The following is a 12941-nucleotide window of genomic DNA, read 5'->3' as shown; positions in this document are numbered from 1 at the left end:
AACAGTTTTTAATTATTGTCAGCTGTATGTATGTGTTCAAAAAGCAGTGACCTTTGTCACTGATAATTGGCAGGAAAATTCAGAACCATTTTGCTCACTGGTGTCAATCAAGCATTGAGGTTTGGAGAAGCTAGAAACAGCTGGGAGTGAAAATGAAAGGATTTTACTACTTCCAAGTTAGGAACTAGAAGGAATTTAAAGTTTTCAACAATTGAATTGAGTGTTACCTTTGATCCCCACCAGACACTCAGCTGTGTCTCTGTTTGTATTTGACAGTGGCCACACCCCATACACCACTTCGACAGGTGGGCTAAACCAGGTGAGAGTAGCTGACAGGTCCCTTACTGCGATAAGTTAAGAATGTGCCTGTCCTAGCATGCGAAGACAAGTGGACTTGGAGGATAAGACCTACAGTGAGATGCAGTGGCCAGGAAAGTGGTTTAGCAATAGTATGTGGAGAGCAAAGGACATGATGAAGCACAGAAGAAATTGTGGTCACGCCCTGTAATCAGGGAAGACCCTAGTTTTGACATCTACTTAGACCATTGGACCTGGACTTCCGAACTTGAGAGAGTGGAACACCCCCAGTAAAATGGCTGTTTCCACTTTAAAAAAGAATCTGCTGCACAGGTTTCCTGTCATTGACACATTCAATGGACAACAACCAATATTGATAGTTTTAATTTGTTCCGTAACTTTATTATGCCTTAACCACTTTTAATCTTTGACCCCCCCCCCACCTTACACAATTTAATCCTGAATAATCTTAACTACATTTCGCAAGTATATCACTACTCTTAGAACTGATAATAACAATCAAGTTGTCATCAGCAGGTAGAGACACAGGAGATGGGCAGGGTCTTAAATAAATATTTTATCATCTATTTACTGTGGCAAAGTTCATGAAAGCTAAGAAATTTAGAGAAGAGAACAGTGTCTTGGAACAATATAAAAGAGATGCTGGCATAACCATATCAATGTGGTGAAACTTGGACTCACTGGTATCTATTTTGAGTCAGGCAGCACAGAAAGAAGCCTCTCAGCCCATTATATCCATTCTACCCATTATAGCCCCATATATAGTAATCTCATTTACCAGAACTTATCCACAATCTTCTATTTCTTGGCAATTAAATGTCTTGATTAAATGTCTTAAATGTTGTGAAAGTACCTGCCTCCATCATCCACTCAGGCAGTATGTTCCAGATTCCAGCTGCCCTCTAGGATAGGCTCAAAACTTCTATCTTGAATGCCAGGGTGCTACAATATTTTGCTATGGTGGAAATGTCATTCTATACTCTTGTTTGGTTTAAAACTTGATCATTATCTTCCTCCTGATTAAAGAGCCATTTTATTGATCTGAAGTAAAGTTTAAGGGATTTGATCAGTTTTTTGCATCCTGTTCATTTCTCTAGTATTTTTATTATATATTTTGAGTTAAACATAATGAATTTTATATAGATAATAGCAGACAAGCCTGTTAGTCGATTCGATCAATTACTCTGCTTTTCTGACAAAGCTTTCCAGATAAAGTATCTTTATTGTAACTATTAAAGTTGAGAAATCTCTGAAATTGCATTTTCATGTTTAGCACATTCAAATCTTTTGCAATTAAGGAGCACTTGGTAGAAGACATTATGCATTGTATGTCATCAGAAATCACATTTTATTTTAAAAGCCTTTCTCATTTATTTTATTTAGTCTTATATTACTGTGATCCTTTGGTATGCTTTTCACACCAGAAAACAGTAAAACAGGACACAAGCTGAGAAGGGGGTATACTTGGGGAAAGGTGTTCTTGCAGTTAACTTTAATGTTCTATAAATATATTTTGTAACCACACCCATTTTTTATTATGAAGTATTGCTATAGATAGTCCGCTACTCGGGAAGTTACAGAAAGATTTGGAAAGAGTTACTGGAACTTTTTAAATCTTAGCTTTGTAAGTTATCTAGTTGTAAAGATGTGGCAAAATATCTACCTCAAATTGTCATTGTCTTTAAAATTCTTGATGGAGTTATTGTTCAAACTTACTACTTGTGTTTATGTCTTGGATGTGAGCAAAATCTGCAGGAAGTTTATTTCCTTAAAACTTGATGAGATCAAAAGACTAAAAGCAAAATCTTTTAACAGGAGCTTTCCTGCAACAGGAAAAAATTCTTCCATTTACATATTTTACACAGAAAAGCTAGTGGTAGCATTAGTGGAGTGCTAAATTAGGATATTGATAAAGACTTGTGTAATTCTTCAGGGCAACTTAATTGTATAAATTTACTGCAAAGTTTGAATATATAAACTGCATTTTGGAGTGTGAATTGGCAATGAAGACAAGTATTCAAATAATTTGTGCGGTATACTTAGGGTTTTATTCCAAACCAGAGCTTACACTTTGTGGGGGGAAGCAGAGAGGGGAAGGAACTGAAATGTTGGATTATAGTTGCCAACTCCTGGGAGAGTGCGGAGGTCCTTGCAGAGAAATTTTATGCAGATTTATTGAACCAGAAGAAACTTTTTTTTATTATTCACACAGTATTGCTTTGTCAAAATGGTTTGTTGCAAGAAGATTGTACTACATCTTCAAAAGAAGTTAATTAAAGAGTACTTTGTTATGGCTTACTCACAATATGTTCGCCCTGTTAGTGTGCTTAACGGCACAGGAAACTGATGTCTTGCAAGATTTCAGTCTTACGAGATTTGGAACAGAAGTTCCAAAAGGGTCTAAGAATTTTGTTTATTCTTGAATGATTCGGTACATTTTGCCTGTGAACTTTGTAATAGCTGTGTCGGTAGATTCCGTTCAGCAGTTACATCTGTTGTTGTATGCTATTTGAGGTATTTATTATATTTATATTAAATCAGCTTGGCATATACATACTACTGAAAATCCTTGTGCTTGTTGAATTGGTTTACATTAATTGAGATGCATATGATTTACTTCATAATGTGGAGTTGAATACCTTGTACTGAAGTGTTATTTCCTCTTAGGTGCAAATTACAATGAAGTAGATGAAGAGAAAAGAGAACATTTCAGTGAAATATTTGTTTCTATTGAAGCATTGGCATTCACTTTTGGTAATGTGTAAGTAATAACAACTAATCTTCTATTGCTATTATGAGGATTTTAGCTGGAATATTAATAAAAATGAATTTGTAGTTTAAGAATGCCTTGAAAGATGATTCAATTAAAATAATTTGTTTATTCATTTAACTATTAAATTTTAGCTGTTTTTTTTCCCTACTCCTTCCTATCCCTCAGATCCACCCACACCACTTTTCCAGTTTCTGATTTTTTTCTGGAACATGGCTATACTGCATTAATGTCCTTCCCGTAGTTTTTGCTTGTGAGTTTACACACTGAAAGTCAGCAGTGTTTTCAGCAATAGTAGTCAAGCTCAAACCTGTTGTTGACTACATCTGATATTTGATTACTTTAATGCTACTAATTGTTTGGCAGCCAGGGAAATGAACCCTGACTTTCTTTCCCACCCCCCCCCCCCCCCCCCACAGTTTTGTGTCTCACTATTTGTAGTAATCAGTTGCTTTTAAAGTTGAAATCTAAAACTAAAGAACTAAAGATTGAAAAGCGAACCACAGCCTTAATGGACTGAGGCTGAGTACTTCTATCTGTAATACCATTATGGCAATTGCACCCAAATTTAATGTGCATCTTCAGGTTTGTTTGGGTTTAGAAACTGAAACTTAATACCTGAAGAAATCTTTGCTTCAGTTTGAAGGTTGTGTGTGTGTGTTTTAGACTAATACCATTTTGTTTTCAAAAATGCACAAGTTGAACAAATTAAATGAGAATTATTTTATTTGCTTACAATTACCACAGATTGCTTGTGTGATAGTAAAGCAAACTTAAAGTAAAGCATAACAGCTCTTTAATAGTAAAGAAACTTTTTCTGAGAGAATGTTCTCTTCCATTTTGATTCCATGTGCCTTGTGTAACTGGGTAATCACACTATTTCTTAATAATGTCCTGTTTATATCCACGAATGTAAAAATCATTGGGCATTCTGTAACTTCTACTATGGTTAAACCAGGCAGGCCCTTGGCAGTAAACTTTCTAAAATAAGTTTCTATTTATTTATAAAACAACTGTACATTTATAAATATATTTACTTTCTAATGTAGTGTTTAGATTGCTATTACTGTCTCTTAGTTTCTTCCATGTTGGAGCTTTGTTTATTACTTAATGTCCTAACTTCATTTTAAAGCATGAAATGGAATCTAATGATGTATCTTCCAGTGACATAATTGTTATGATTGTTGCATCACAGTATTACATTGTTCAGAATGTTCTTGTGACAATCACTAGAGTGACATTCTAGAATTAGATTCATGCTGAATCTTCAATATAAGTAGGTGCGATAGAAAATTTGCTTCATTCTTCCCCCAACGCCTGCATTGAACCTTTTTAACTTTAATTTATACCTGTGAATATGGGGTACCTCAAATTGGTGAGGAGTAATGTGGCTGAAATTATAAAACAGGAAGTTACTGCATGAACTTGAAATTTAGAATCTCAACTATATTTCTCATGTCAAGAATTTTCAAGGTGGAAAGTAAGTAAAGGGAAATGCAAGTCAACCTGATGAAAATGTAACTAATTTTAAATCACCAAACATTTGGCTTACAGCATTTCAGACTTTCTTATGGGAGACGTGGACTGTAGTTCATCTGTGGGACTCCCAATCAGTGGAAGAAGCCGCGTAAGTCCATAGAAAAGTTTGTTAATAATGCAGATAAATATATTTATAATATTACAGACTCCTGCAAAACATAAGGAGTCTTCTGGATAACGGTACAGCTTTTTAAAAGTAATCCTTGCATCACAGTATTACATTGTTCAGAATGTTCTTGTGACAATCACTAGAGTGACATTCTAGAATTAGATTCATGCTGAATCTTCAATATAAATAGGTGCGATAGAAAATTTGCTTCATTCTTCTCCCAACGCCTGCATTGAACCTTTTTAACTTTAATTTATACCTGTGAATATGGGGTACCTCAAATTGGTGAGGAGTAATGTGGCTGAAATTATAAAACAGGAAGTTACTGCATGAACTTGAAATTTAGAATCTCAACTATATTTCTCGTGTCAAGAATTTTCAAGGTGGAAAGTAAGTAAAGGGAAATGCAAGTCAACCTGATGAAAATGTAACTAATTTTAAATCACCAAACATTTGGCTTACAGCATTTCAGACTTTCTTATGGGAGACGTGGACTGTAGATCTATCTATCTATCTAACCTAATTTTATCATCCTTTCCATGCAGCACAGTCATTGATAGCCTCTGCATATACACAAACTTTTTTCCCCATACGTACCTTCTACCTTAAATGTATGTATTTCCATTTCCACCCTATCACAGATCTTCCTGTTTTCTCCACCTCTTCCTATCCTCTGTAATTTTCATTTCCAGCTTTTCTCAGTTCTGTTCCAAATCATCACCTTAAAATATCATTCCAGTTTACCTTGTCACTAAAGATAGATAGATACTTTATTCATCCCCATGGGGAAATTCAACTTTTTTCCAATGTCCCATGCACTTGTTGTAGCAAAACTAATTACATACAATACTTAACTCAGTAAAAAATATGATATACATCTAAATCACTATCTCAAAAAACATTAATAATAGCTTTTAAAAAGTTCTTAAGTCCTGGCGGTAGAATTGTAAAGCCTAATGGCATTGGGGAGTATTGACCTCTTCATCCTGTCTGAGGAGCATTGCATCGATAGTAACCTGTCGCTGAAACTGCTTCTCTGTCTCTGGATGGTGCTATGTAGAGGATGTTCAGAGTTATCCATAATTGACCGTAGCCTACTCAGCGCCCTTCGCTCAGCTACCGATGTTAAACTCTCCAGTACTTTGCCCACGACAGAGCCCACCTTCCTTACCAGCTTATTAAGACGTGAGGCGTCCCTCTTCTTAATGCTTCCTCCCCAACACGCCACCACAAAGAAGAGGGCGCTCTCCACAACTGACCTATAGAACATCTTCAGCATCTCACTACAGACATTGAATGACGCCAACCTTCTTAGGAAGTACAGTCGACTCTGTGCCTTCCTGCACAAGGCATCTGTGTTGGCAGTCCAGTCTAGCTTCTCGTCTAACTGTACTCCCAGATACTTGTAGGTCTTAACCTGCTCTACACATTCTCCATTAATGATCACTGGCTCCATATAAGGCCTAGATCTCCTAAAGTCCACCACCATCTCCTTGGTCTTGGTGATATTGAGACGCAGGTAGTTTGAGTTGCACCATATCACAAAGTCCTGTATCAGTTTCCTATACTCCTCCTCCTGTCCATTCCTGACACACCCCACTATGGCCGTGTCATCAGCGAACTTCTGCACATGGCACGACTCTGAGTTATATTGGAAGTCTGATGTGTACAGGGTGAACAGGACCGGAGAGAGTACGGTTCCCTGCGGCGCCCCTGTGCTGCTGACCACCGTGTCAGACCTACAGTCTCCCAACCGCACATACTGAGGTCTATCTGTCAAGTAACATGCTGAGTATATTTTATTTCACACTATATTTTTAGAAATCTCATCTTGCTCTTTTATCTCCATAAACCAGTTACATATCATTAGAAAGAGTTTGGCTTTTTTCTACTCTATCAAAGCCCTTCATTGTTTATTATGCCGTTTCTTAAAACTCTTTTTAATCTTCTAAGGAAAATAACTCCAGCTTCTATATGCAGCACAGCAGTATTGATTGGAACATGCTTAGTGTGGTGATCAGGAATCATTTTCAAATGTTTGTTGCACTGTTCATTCACATACTGATTTGCTTGCTATGAATGCTTTTAGGAGTCTGTATGCCATGCATATTAGATTTGTTGAATGTAGAATTGATACGTGGGCATTTAAAAAGGTGGGTGCATGCTCTTGTTTATATAACACTAGTTTATAAATCAAAATTAGATTTGATGTTGTTGGTTTAGTTTTCTTGCAAAATGCTTCAAGTATATGTTCCACCCTTTTGCTGAACAGAAATGACTTAAAAGAAAGCAAGTTCCAGCAACCTCTTGCTGATTGTTGCTTTCAGTGATGTGGAATTTTGTGATTCAGTAAATATTATTATTTTACTGACTCTGTGCAATTAATGATTTTTAATTTCTTTTCATTAAGTCCTATGAAAACCTGTCAATGGGATCAGGAGGATCTATTCACGAAAAGAATGACCTGCAAGGTATACTTAAGTTTTTGATATTTTAATGACCTGAGAAATGTCATTGGCTGCCAAATTTCTCACTGTACATCAGTAAATACATGTAGCAAAGTGCTTATTCCAAACAGATTTTACACAACTATCTAAGGAGTGTTTTTTTTTTATTTCCTGCTTTTTTTCCAGATATATCAGAAATGTTGACATTTTAGTGATTTTTGGATAAACTTATCAATGCTGTTCTTAATGCCTTAGCTAGATTCCATAACATTTTCCCTCTTTTTTCCTTCCTGCAACCTGTACAGGATCTGGTTTAATGAAGATGAGCTTTGTACTGCAGTATCTATGGTTAGGGAATTGCTGCGTTCATTTCTTGCAACTGTTTTGTGTTCTAAATTACTTATGATGCAAGACTCCACTGCCTGCTTGAGCATTGTCAGAATCAGAACCGGGTTTAATATCACTGGCATATGTTATGAAATTTGTTGCTTTGCAGCAGTAGTACATTGCAATACATAATAAAACTGTAAATTACAATAAGTGTGTATGTAAAATAGATATTTTAACTTTTTCTTTTTAAAATTCAATTAAGTAGTACAGCAAAGAGGGGAAAATACTCAGGTAGTGTTCATAGATCTATGGCTGTTTATCTTATTCTGAGCAAAGGATGTGATTAACCCTTGTCAAAGGTATATGTGATCTGCTAATATTTTTTTAAGTTCCACAAGTTCAATCTTCTGATGAGATTTCCCACTGCATTGTTGCTGGGTTTCCTTTTATAGTAGCAGGAGACACCGAAAGGACGCGTACAGGCACTGAGCTGCTCAGTTCCTCCAGCTTTTTCTATATGTTACGTATACAGGTACTCCTAGGTTGCAGAAGAATTCTGCTCCTGACAACAGTCTGTGAACCGATTCTTATCTTAAGTTGGAAAATAACAGTTTCTCAGTAAAAGTGAGTGACAGCAATAACATTCATTTGCAGCCATTTGTCACAAATATAGTTATACATTTTTAATCAAGCAGCAATTGAAACACTTGGAGATTTGTCCATACAGACATAGTATTAATTATCCAATGTTATTTTTACATTTTGAAGACTACTGGAACATGGATGTTTGTCATACAGTTGACAGGTTTTTTTTCACTGAGACTTTGTGAAAATTCTCCCATAGAATTCTAAATATCGTGTGGATAGTCTGAGGCTTTTTCCCAGAGCTGAACTGGTTGCCACAAGAGGACAAAGGTTTAAGGTGCTGGGGAGTAGGTACAGAGGAGATGTCAGGAGTAAGTTTTTCACTCGGAGTGGTGAGTGCGTGGAATGGGTTGCCGGCAACGGTGGTGGGGTCTTTTAAGAGGCCTTTGGATAGGTACATGGAGCTTAGAAAAATAGAGGGCTATAGCCTAGTAACTTCTAAGTTAGGGACATGTTTGGCACAACTTTGTGGGCCAAAGGGCCTGTATTGTACTGTAGGTTTTCTGTCTTTCTATATGTACAAAGTTGCATTTCTGTGAAGTGTCCTGGTACATAGGGAGCCCTTATACTCAGTGCAGGCAATGTGCTACTATCAATAAGTGAATGCTGGTGCAGGGTATGTGGTTGTGGGGGTAGCACACTCCCAGGATTGCAAAGACTCAAGAAGAACAGTATTCTTGGGAGGCAAGTTCCTTGTCCAAAAGAATCTCAATGGACCGCCAAGGATACGGCCATTTGCTGCTGTTTGGCATATCCAGCAATGGTGCCTGGCTCGTGGGGGGTGGGGAGGGGTGGAACGGATGAACTTTTCTGTCCTTGGTATGAGGCCTGGGTGACGAGCAGGGAAATGTATCAGCAATAACATGGTATGATCTTGGGGCTTGAAAACGGAGTGCAATGTTGACAGTAATGTTAATTGTGACTACTCACTACCAGCATATATGCAATGCTGGATTTACAGTGGCAAGAGATTCCTACTCAGTGAGGACTGTCTTGGCTTAGAGATTTTGCCATGAGTGAAGGTCCCTACACTGAAAAATGTCTTGGATGAAGAGCTCTTCGGAGTTTCTTCCACATGGTTCCTGTGCTTGTCAGTAATATCTTTGACATCTATGGCCTATTCCCAATCTATCCAACAAAAAGTTTTGTGCAGGTATTTCCATAATAGGTCAGGTTTAGGTGAAGAAAACTGAAGATTCTATGTATGAATGAAGTGTAAAGCTGCAAGTTCAATTGTCATTCAAGCATACACATGAATACGTCCAACCAAAACTGCGCTCCTCTAGGAACACTGCAAAACAAAATACCAACAGTCGCACACAGCATACAGCACATTTAGCACATATAATAATGACAGCAATTCACTGGTTAGATCCGCAGTACTTGATGTTATTATCCAGTGGTCTCTTGAAATCATAAAAAAAAAGAATGGTTGATAGTTACACCTTTGTTTGGACATAGAGGCTGCTGTGACCATAGGCGCCACCATCTTACCGATAAATTACACCATGCTTGGTGTAGCTTGGCTAGTATAAAGTTTGAATATGGTGTCTTTAATAAACACGAGAAAGTCTGCAGATGCAGGAGGAACTCAGCAGTTCAGGCAGCATCCATGGAGATGAATAAACAATCGACATTTCTGGTTGAGATGAGACCCTTCTTCAGGACTGAGAAGGAAGGAGAAGAGGGAAGGAGACTAGCTGGAAGGTGATAGGTAAAGACAGGTGGGTGGGAAAGGTCAAGGGCTGGAGAAGAAGCAATCTGATAGAAGAGAGTGGACCATAGGAGAAGGGGAAAGAGGAGGGGACACAAGAGGAAGTAAAAGATCAAAGTGGAGGGAAAAGGAAAGGGGGTCGAGATTGTTTGCTGGAAGGAGAAACCAATATTCATGCCATCAGGTTGGAGGCTACACAGACAGAATATAAGATATTGCTCCTCCACCCTGAGAGTGGCTTTTTGTTGGCACAAGAGGAGACTTTAAATGTTCCTTTAAATCAGATGTTCAGGGTTAATAAAAACTGACTGTTCAGCAAATAAGCAGTTAGGTTGAAATTTATATGGGCGTGGAATTTCAGGCATCATACTGTTGATGACAGTTAGGGAATTCCTACAATAAGAAGTTCTTTCTGGTATTAAAAATGTCATTTGAAGATTGTTAAATTTCTTTATGGATTCTGAGACTAGGAAATGGGGAATATAACAAAAACTGAGCCCTTTTGCATCTCCACTACTAATTCAATCCTTCATAATTCAGAGGAATTTTCATTAGTATTAAAAACATGGTTCTAATGCAAAAAAAAAATCACCCAAATGAAGACAAAGATGGTTCAGCCCATTTTCAACTGCTTTCCATTCTTTTGCATCATTGTGTGAAAAGTGATGTTTGGAACAGCATGACCTTGCATTTTCTTATTTTCTTTTGCTGCCCAGTGCCTGCAGCTCAGAATGTAAATAGAATAGTTCTTTCCATCTACAAAGATTTCACTATTCTTGCTTGTCACCTGTTGTTTTCCTGCTGTGTGAATGGCAGACAGAATCATACAATACAGTCTTGTTTGGGAAAACCTACAGCAATGTCATCCAAAAGGTCTATGCCACGCTCAATGTGGAGTGATCAGATACAGTCCACTTAAGAGCATTCTGCTAATGGTTGAATTGCAAATGTAACAAATAAATACTGCAATGAAGTCATCTTGTCTCTGCAAATCAGGAAGTCTTAAGCTTGGATCCCAAGATCATGAGTTAATAAACAGAAGCCCATTCTAGATATGGATTCTCTCCTAATAGGTTCAAGGATTAATTTATTTACAATTCATCTAAATCTGTTTTTGCCATTGCATAATTTTTGATGGAAAGCGTATAATGCGATGAGTTGGTGCAATTTGCATTCTCTACCTAAATTGTGAAGACTAACGTCCATTGAAGGTCAAAAGAAATGTGTTGTTCTTTTCGCCAGGGCAGGGGAATCTAAAACTAGGTGATATACAAGAGGGCATCATGTCACTGTGCCCATGAACTGCCTAGCATATAGTAATTGAATCATTGTGGAAAGAACGATTATTTCTTTATATAAGTGGGCCAAACAATAAAGAAAGTAATCAATCAATCAAGATGAGTTTTTTGACTGTTACTGAGACTAATGGAGAGTATGTATTGTGCTTTGAGCCAGTGAGAAAAGCATTCCAGCATCAGGAAGTTGCTTACCTTGTCCAGAGATGAGGTTAGGGCAATTTTGAAATAAATCAGCTTGCCATTTTTAAGCTATTAAAGCATGCAAATAGAGCAGCAAAGCACAGTTACGCTAAATAATGACTAATAAATTCAACTTTTGTATGACTTGGGTAGTTACAAAAATTATATTGATATTTGCATGATAGTTGCTGTAATAATTCTCTGTATGTGGTCTGAATGTTTACCACATTTTTCACTTCTTGGAAAAAAAGACAAAAGAAAATTTCAAGGATGTTATTTACTTGAATTTAAAAAGAAAAACCTCTCATTTATAAAGAATTAATAGTGGAAAAATAACCAAAGCCGCCTCAAAATTTACTGATTTCTTCCTACAATAGCTTAAAGTTGTCACTTTAACAGATCAAGACCTGAAATATCAATTAATGATATTTTCTATTTTTGTTTAGCCTGTAGACTGCATCAGGTTTGTGGTTGAGATTTGTGAAATTATTTGAAAATTATCTCCAGATCACTGTAGAATATACCACAAGTAATGTTAAGTAGTGCAGGGTCTAAAATGGAAACTGCATATTTTAACATTAGAGTTTGATTTAAATATTAAATGCCTTTTTTGATTCAGTGTTAGTATACTTTCATGTGTAAGTTCAAGCACCACTCCCAAGACTTTGGCATGTTTTCATTTATTGCTCTAGTACACATATACAGCTGGTGGTTTTGCTTTTACTCAGAACATTAAATGGGCATCCAGGAAGTGTCTTTGAATAGATATTTTTAAAAATCTTTAAAATATTTTATAAGTGTTTGAAGAAAAATAGAGGAGCCCACTTGGTATCCTGGTTTATCTCTCAGCCAATGCCATCAAATTAACCAATTAATTTATTTGAATGATCTTGCAGCATGCAAATTGAATGCATCTTTTCCCCATATTATATCAGCAGCTTACAGTTCATAAAGTACTTTGTTGGCTGTGAAATGTTTTGAGAAATTTGTGTTGTGAAAGACACCGTAAGTTCATGTTTTCTTTTTAAGATGGATACTAAATACTTAAATGCACCACTGGTGGCAAGGTATGCTGAATGTTGCCTCCCCCATACCACCACCAGGTGTCAGCCATTATGCAACTGTTTTTACACTTTTCTAAATATTAACTGAGCTAAAAATAAGACTGGGTAGATTTACTTGGTTAAGTAAGTAGGTTTGAATGCCAAATCATAAGATCAGTTTATTTTAAACACATTAAAAATCAGTCTATTTTACTATAGGATAATGGAATGAAAAAGTTCAAATATTTTGCAGTTGATGACATGCTAAGAGAATGCTGTTAAAATACATAACTGTGTTGCAGTCATTAATGAAATGCAGAATTTGTGTACAATTACCTAGTAAATTTATCTCTTGTATTTTCAAATTGAACAGTCATTAACTGTAAATAAACTTATTAGACTTGCTATTGATTTGGAAAGCAACAACTTGCCTACAAGCTTTTGTTTGTTCTGACTTCATAGTCTCTATCACTGTAGAACTACGATATAACTTGGCATCAGTTTGCATTAAGCTACATTACAAGGTTACAACTTCTCAGTGCAGCTTT

The 12941-nt window shown here is 36.7% G+C and overlaps 1 protein-coding gene across 3 annotated transcripts in view; it reads left to right on the top strand.

The window, feature by feature from the left end:
- The window catches only part of LOC140736792 (rho GTPase-activating protein 29-like), a 73327-nt gene that overhangs the window by 34227 nt on the left and 26159 nt on the right, over positions 1-12941 (top strand). For all 3 annotated transcript variants that reach the window (XM_073062720.1, XM_073062718.1, XM_073062719.1), the window contains exons 4-6: positions 2986-3079; positions 4643-4715; positions 7147-7207. In XM_073062720.1, the coding sequence (XP_072918821.1) occupies positions 2986-3079; positions 4643-4715; positions 7147-7207 (228 nt within the window). The remainder of the gene's footprint in view (positions 1-2985; positions 3080-4642; positions 4716-7146; positions 7208-12941) is intronic.

This window comes from Hemitrygon akajei, chromosome 12 (assembly GCF_048418815.1).
Source record: "Hemitrygon akajei chromosome 12, sHemAka1.3, whole genome shotgun sequence".
Taxonomy (NCBI): Eukaryota; Metazoa; Chordata; class Chondrichthyes; order Myliobatiformes; family Dasyatidae; genus Hemitrygon; species Hemitrygon akajei.
The sequence above is the reverse complement of the archived record's forward strand: the minus strand, read 5'-3'. Positions and strand labels throughout refer to the sequence as shown.